A 7,518-nucleotide genomic window follows, 5' to 3' on the forward strand; every position below is an offset into this window, starting at 1 on the left:
TTCGCTTAGATTGTTGGATTGCATCTTCCTGAAATTAAGAGTACAACGATTCTTATTCCTCTATAATCTCTTCATAAAATTTCAAGAAACTATCAAGTTGTAAATAGATGAAAAAAGAAAGAGCAAGAAATTAATTTTAGAATCAAAACAACTATCTTAACTTCGATTCGCTTAGATTGTTGGATTTTAGATAGTATCAGGAAATAAATATGATATTTATGAAATGGATTAAGTGGTTGAGTGTCAGCACGTTAGATAAGACAATAATACGTAACTAATTATACCACTATTTTTTTCAGGTCGCTTCGAGAAGCATCAGTTAGTTCTAAATAGTTGGAAAGATTAAGCAATTTGCTCGAACGATAAGTATTGACACCGATAACCCGATAGAAGAGAAAACATCTCGTTCGATATATCAAAACATTCCTCGCTCGATTGCGAAATCCTGCATTAAACGGGATCCCATTAAGTCGAGCGTGTATTATGTCACGTTTTTCCTTTCACTTCTTCCTTGCCTGATGATAATTCACGTTCTGATTTACATGCGATCAATCAATGTGCAATGTGCATGTGTAATTGTTGAAAAATTTATTCTGACCTCTTGTTTTTTATTTTGATCAGGATTGGTCAAGGTGGAACGTAATTGGCCGAAGAAAAAAGTAAATTAGCGTGTAATATTATTCCAAAAGCCAGTTATTTAACAAGATCAGTAAGAAAACGTGGTGACCCAATTTAACAAGAAACACGCGAAGTTGTAAAAAAATTCCTCGCAAGATTCTATGAAAATGTTACGTCCGATTATTTAAACGTATAATAAAAAGAAAATTTATCACGGTGCATATGCAGTTTATAGATTGTGAGTAGTAGCTTTATATTCTATATGTACAAAATGTGAGTAGATTTGAGAATTATTTTTCTGCTAGAGATTCAGTATAAAGTAATTTTTTAACAACAATTTCTCGAAACTTTTCCAAATGTATTCTCACTTCAATGTTGCTGCCTTGTTAATCAATCTATCTCCACTTTTCCACCTTTTTATCACGAGACAAAATTTCTAATATCAAATCTCAACTAATTGATTAATCTTTTACTATAATTATCAGTCAACTTACCACTGGGACACCTGAATTCGTCGAATTGACACTTCCATTCCTCGCAGTTCTTCTCGTCGCTCCCATCATCGCAGTCGACGATTTTATTGCACACCAGGTCTCGTTTCAGGCATTGCCCACTAGCACATTTGAAATTTCCTGGACAACCTTCGCAGTTCAGCTCGTCCGATCCGTCCGAGCAATCGTTCTCAGAGTCGCATTTGGCAGACAGTTTCACGCAATACGCGCCATCCCTGGACGTTCCATTCACGCATTGGAATTGTCCAGCAGCGCACTTGGAAAACACGGCGTTCGAAGGTAGATTCAGGAACGAAACGTCTATGTGGCTGGTTGCTTCCACGGTTACAGTTTCAGGTAATTTGGTTTGCATCAATGAAACGTCAACAGTTGTGCTCGAAGGAATGGGCGATTGGTTTGTAGGGAAGGTGGACGAATCCGTTTCGTTTATTTTTTCGTCGTCTAATGTCGTCGCTTGTTCTGGCTCCATGGTCGTATGATCTTCGTTAGACGATTCGTTTGTTATCGATGGATGTTCCGTTGCAACGTCTGATCGATGGAAATGATTCAAGTTTCGAAGAGGCACGAAAGGTTCTGTAACAAATTCTGGCTCTATGATCTTCTCTGAAACGGGTATGAAACTGGGATACTTCTTTGCTGCGTCTGGCACTGTTATGCTGGTTTTACCACCGAGACTTTCATTTGCTACAGAGGATCGAACTTCCGTTTGATTTGATCCACTGGTAGTCTCAATGATTTTCAATTTTGGTACAGAGTTTTCTTCTTTGCCAGTGGTGATTGCCTCCTCTTTGATCTCCCTCACCGTTTGTGACGTTTCAGTAGACGATAATTCTGGTATATCCGTTAACACGTTCTCGCCCTCGTTCTCCTCCAAATTCAATTCTTTTTCTTTCTTGTACTTGTACTTATCAATAACCTTCTTGTCGGTTGATTTCTTCTTCACTTCTAAACTCTTTTCTAATGGGATCACTTTTAAATCTTCCTCCGTTAGGTCCTCCATATTCAAGTTAGCCTTGGGCGTGGTCATGACAAAATGCGTCCTGTAGTCGAATCTTACTGGTACAGTGTCATCTTCTAATATCTCAATCACAGGTTTAACATTCTCTGTTGTAATGGAGGTCTCGGACATTTTCTGCGATTCTGTCGTGGTCGCAGTTCCATTGTTGGACGTCGAAGGAGAAGGTTCGAGCGTTGAACTTTCTGTCACATTCTCCTTCGTACTTTCCTCGACGCTCATTGTCGTCGGCGCACTCGTACTTTCCTCACTTGTGTTATCCAACATTGTAACACTTAACGCGTTATCATTACTTTTACCCTCGTTTTCCACCGCACTGGCCATCGAATCATCAGCAGTATCGTTCTGACTGTTCACTTGTCGTTCTGATGAATTAATTATTCGAGTTTCATTATCATTCGTATCAAGCATTTCCTTTCGTTCCACGCTCTCAGAAGACACGTTTTCCAAGTTGCCAGTTTTCGTTTCGATATCTGACCTCATGGTGGAGGTGGTCAGCAGCACGTCGTTTTCAGTAGTCTGCAATTCTTCTGGCAATATTGGTATCTGGGCAGTAGTTTTCGTCTCCATCGACATCACGTGAGTAGTTGGTACCTGAACTGTCGTTCCATCCTCCCCATTTTGGTGTTCCGTGCCGTTGTCCCTTCGAGGATTCTCCTCGGTTACAGTGGTGCTCTCCACTTTCTCGGTCGTCGACATCTCTTGCTGTATTTCCAACGGTAGCACGGGTATCTGAGTGGTCAGCCTGGCATCCTCTGGATGCTTGTCAGGGATATTTCCAATCGTGGCCAACGCGTCTTCGGTGTCGTTCGTCGTCGTTACGTTCGTTCCATCGTTTACACGAGATTCATCCGCGCTAAAGGATTTTCCATCGCTATTCATTAACTCATTAGATCCGTCCTTAATTCTCTTTGACACTTCTGTGTCGTCCTGCTGATACCCTTTGCTCAAACTGTCATCGGTAATGTCGTTATACTGATCCTCCACAGCATTCTCTTCTGGCTTTTCCGAAGACGTTTGAATTGTAACGTTATCTTTCGATTTCTCGTTCTCTTCTTCCGCGATAACTGGGCCAGCTTCCGTAATTTCTGATTTATCTTTACTCGAATCGTATTTCACGGTAGTTTCAATCTCCTTGAACTGTTCCTCTAACGGCACCACTTTCAACGCTTCTTCATCTTCCTCAGAAGCTATTCCGCTCTCATTCTCAATCGAAACGTGTTCCTCGTTCGTTGATTTATCAGCATCGTAGGTGAGCAATAGGCCATTTTGAATCCCTGATTCCGTATCGTTACTTTCAACGGCGTCCAACCCGTCACCTTTGAACCCACGACCCACTTCGTTCCGCTCATCAGACTTCGCGTTATCGCGTACAACGTCGTGGACGTCGTTCAGAGAATCCTTTAATTCGGTTTCGTTCGTGTTTCGTTCCGTAGAAGGAGACGTTTCCATCAAAGGTTTGTCGGTGATCACATCTTCAACGTGATCTTCGAAAGGATTGGGCACGTCCTGCTCGTCCTTGTCCAATCTAGGCGCCTTCTTCACTTCCTTTTCCTTCTGGACATCCGGCAAGAAGGGGGACATATCGTCCGCGTGCTTGTCATAAGCCGAGTCAAATTTCTCCGTGGCGTGTTCGACCGTGTTCTCAGGGAACATTGCTGGATGCAGGGGATGGTTGGTCGAATGGTCCAAATTTTCCTCATAGCGAACAGAGTCGCTTAAAGAAACCGCGTTCTCGTCTGGACGTACGGTGGATCGATGGAGAGTCGTCTCAACAACTTCTGTAGAGGATGGAATTTTACTTCTTGGCGAATCTTGGTTAGGGGTGTTTGTCGACGATCCATTCGATGAGGATTGGACGCTTTGTTCGGGAATCAATTGTGGAATAATTGCATGAGGATCGTGAACTTCCGTGGTGTGCTCCGTTTTTGGTATCAGCATAATGTGCTCTTCCGTGTCGTTTATCAGTGGTTCTATCAGAGGTTCCACGTTATGGCCGAAATTCTTTGGCAATTTGGGGAAGACTGTCGTTGGCATGTGCTCAATAACGTTGGTCTCATTCGTCTCACGAGGAGGTGATTCAGGATCCATAATGGATTCATTTGACGATGTATTCTGAGATTTAGACTCTTTATCCATTTCTGTGCTATTGATCTCTGTAACGGGATTCGATTCAGTTGTGCTTTCCGATTTAGTGTCTGTCACTGTGTTAGGGAAGGTTATCTCAGAATTAGTGGTGGATTCTATTTCAGGAACTAAAGATTGAGGATTAGTGGATGAAGTGGAAGAACTAGATTCTGAAGAGGAGTTCATCGTTTCGTCATTGTTTATGCTCGTTGTAGTGTATATAGTTGTTTCATCTTGTGGCATGTTGGTTGTTTCAGTGACTTGCTCGTTTTTGTCCATTTCTATAGGGCTTGAAGTTGTTACCTTTTCTTCATTGTCTTTCATTATCATAGTTGTGTCTACAACTGCGACACTTGATTCCGAATGATCGTCAGAAAACGAATGATTCGACGTCATAGTCTCTTCGATATCAGGGATGAGAGGTATCACTGGCAAAGATTCATCATTGCTTGCCATTTCATTATTTGGTAATGTAGTTTCACTAAGCATCATTGGCGTTGTAGATTCTGACTCCATGTTTGTAGGAACATTGGGTGTATTTGCTGTTTCTTTTTCAACCATAGATGATTCTGTGAAAGAGGCTGATTCGTTAATTGATTCAGAAGATTCTTTATTCACAATTACAGATTCGGTAGAAGATTCAGTTTTATCAATAGATGTCTTCTCGGTAGAATCTTTTGGCACTATAGTGTTTTGCATTTCGGTAGAATGTTCAATAATAGGAGGCATATTTTCACGAGATTTTTCATCATTGGATAATTCTGGTTCGATGGGTGATAATTCGTGTTCGGTAGAAGAATCTTCTTCTCCGGATGTTTCAGGCCTAACAGTGAAATGAAGAGGTAATTCTGGATGTTCGGTTGCAGTTAATTTTGTTGATAATTCACTAGCAAGATTTGCTTCAGTAATCGGTTCAGGTTCAGCAGAAGGTTCTACTTCAGTAGACGGTTGTAATTCTCCAGTAGGTTCAGGTTTATTAGATTCAGTAGTTTGTGGTTCCATGGAACTGACTAGTTCGGTATTAATCATTTTTGTGGAAGATTCTGGAAATTCTAATTCATTAGGAGACTTTGGTTCAGCAGATGGTTCAGGCTCAGCAGAGGATTCAGGCTCAGCAGAAGGTTCTGGCTCAGCAGAAGGTTCTGGCTCAGCAGACGGTTCAGGTTCAGCAGACGGTTCAGGCTCAGCAGAGGGTTCTGGCTCAGCAGAGGGTTCTGGCTCAGCAGACGGTTCAGGCTCAGCAGAGGGTTCTGGCTCAGCAGACGGTTCTGGCTCAGCAGAAGGTTCTGGCTCAGCAGACGGTTCTGGCTCAGCAGACGGTTCTGGCTCAGCAGACGGTTCTGGCTCAGCAGAAGGTTCAGGTTCAGCAGACGGTTCAGGCTCAGCAGAGGGTTCAGGCTCAGCAGAGGGTTCTGGCTCAGCAGATGGTTCAGGCTCAGCAGAAGGTTCGGGTTCAGCAGACGGTTCAGGCTCAGCAGAAGGTTCGGGTTCAGCAAAAGATTCAGAACTGGATTCCATTTCAGGTTTATGTTCAGCAGTCGAGAAGCTTGAATAATCATACGTCAAATGATCGTGTTCCGAATGATCATGCATCGAGTGTTCATGTTCCGAATGATCGTGCATGGAATGATCGTGCATCGAATGTTCATACGTCGAATAATCATGCATCGAATGATCATGCTTCGAATGATCATGCTTCGAATGATCGTGCATCCAATGTATCGAATCAGATTCGTCATTGAACACACGATTCTCTTCCGTCGTGGCCGTCTGCGTGGGTTCCGGTTCTGCTGAAGAATGTGGATATACGTGAAATTCGTGTTCGTTATCTTGTGGCGCGTGTCCATTGTGCGTTGTTTCCGTGCTGAAGTCCAAATGATCCCAATTGTCGGGTCTCCTCGGTTCAAACACCGACCCAGGTCCTCTGCTTCTTCCCTGCACGTAATCGTGCACCACTTCCGTATTGGTCTCCGGCACCTCGTCGTCCATTTCCACGTTGCTCAAGTCATTCTCATTGACGCAACTCTTTCCATCACTGGCCAACATCTTTCCAACTCTGCTGCAGAAGCAAACGAACAGACCCTTCGAGTAATCGTAACTGCACCCTTCTGAACACCCAAGGCTCCCGCTCTGACAATCGTCGACCAACTTGGTCACCTTTAAACTGTTCAAATGATAGTGTCCAATCATGTTGCCACTTTTCTGCAACGTTTTCTCGATCATCTGTTGCGTTTCTTCGGGGATGGAACGCGGTGGATAACTTATCCTAAACTTCACTTCGCCGTCCCTGTTTATGTCATACACTTTGACGATCGTTTCGTTATCCATTGGCTGCCTCAACATGCTCCTCAAGTGTTCTTCTATCTCCGTGCTCACTTGTCTGTACACTCTCGACTTCGGATCGCTTAGATCGTTGTCCCATTGGAACTCGTCTAATTTTAGCACACCGTCCAAGGCGCTTGGGACCGTGTTGTACAGAGTTTCGTCGGTCGTAGGCCAGGATGGGAACGTTGAAGTCGCGGGTGGCGGACTCGGCGGAGGATTCTTCATGTATTCTTGACTCTCGGCCGTTCGCACGTCGCCAAATTGCCGCGAATTCTGCTGAAGATTCTCCAGAGGTTCGGAAGTCTCTTGCGTCAAGATTATTCCAGCTAGGACAGAATCGATCGATTAATTTTAAAGGTTAATTTTTAAACTATCGAAATTCTTACTACTCGATATCGATACTCAGTCAGCATATTAAACACAAATCGTCGAAATTAGGAATTTAAAACGGAATCGCGAGAGACACTTACTCGCCGCCAAAATGGCGATGATGACAGCTATCAACACGACCGCCAAGCAACATCCCCAACAGGCCATTCTTCTCCAATACGAGCTCCTCGATCTCTTATCCTTCGTTACGTAAAGTTTCTCGCCCCTGTAACACAATTTCACCCGTAATTAACAACGATGACCACGAACTATCTCGATTCACCCCCATCCTGGACCCAAAGTAAGCGTATTTTGTACAGCACTGTGCTTTGCCAATGTTTCGAGACCTTCTTTCAGCGATCAAATAGGATTAGAAGCTTCCCTAAACGAACAGACACCATATCCTGAAACGACTTCGTCGCGATTAATCGATCTCCTTAATCGAACAAAAAAAAAATTTCTTCCGCTCATTGTTTCTTTTTTATTCCTCTCGTTTTCGAATTTAAAACTCTCGATATATATATGTATACATATACATATATATATATATAT

At 43.1% G+C, this 7,518-nt stretch overlaps 1 protein-coding gene across 1 annotated transcript; it reads right to left on the reverse strand.

The window, feature by feature from the left end:
- Positions 1-5: 5 nt before the first annotated feature.
- On the reverse strand, positions 6-7,428 carry LOC102670649 (uncharacterized protein YMR317W-like). Its single transcript, XM_006625194.2, has 3 exons — positions 7,068-7,428; positions 1,113-6,923; positions 6-28 (listed from the first exon to the last, which is right to left on the reverse strand). Exons 1-3 carry the CDS (start codon positions 7,132-7,134, stop codon positions 6-8), a joined length of 5,901 nt encoding a protein of 1,966 aa, XP_006625257.2. The 5' UTR covers positions 7,135-7,428.
- Positions 7,429-7,518: the final 90 nt, after the last annotated feature.

Source organism: Apis dorsata, unplaced genomic scaffold (assembly GCF_000469605.1).
Source record: "Apis dorsata unplaced genomic scaffold, Apis dorsata 1.3 scaffold_51380, whole genome shotgun sequence".
Lineage (NCBI taxonomy): Eukaryota > Metazoa > Arthropoda > Insecta > Hymenoptera > Apidae > Apis > Apis dorsata.

What these genes read in the sequence shown, in the direction of transcription:
- LOC102670649 (XM_006625194.2), bottom strand. Translation starts at nt 7,134, where the DNA reads ATGGCCTGTTGGGGATGTTGCTTGGCGGTCGTGTTGATAGCTGTCATC. An exon ending in CATCGCCATTTTGGCGGCGA is followed by an intron (nt 6,924 to 7,067) that starts GTAAGTGTCTCT and finishes ATTCTGTCCTAG; the next exon opens with CTGGAATAATCTTGACGCAA. An exon ending in CGAATTCAGGTGTCCCAGTG is followed by an intron (nt 29 to 1,112) that starts GTAAGTTGACTG and finishes TCTTAATTTCAG; the next exon opens with GAAGATGCAATCCAACAATC.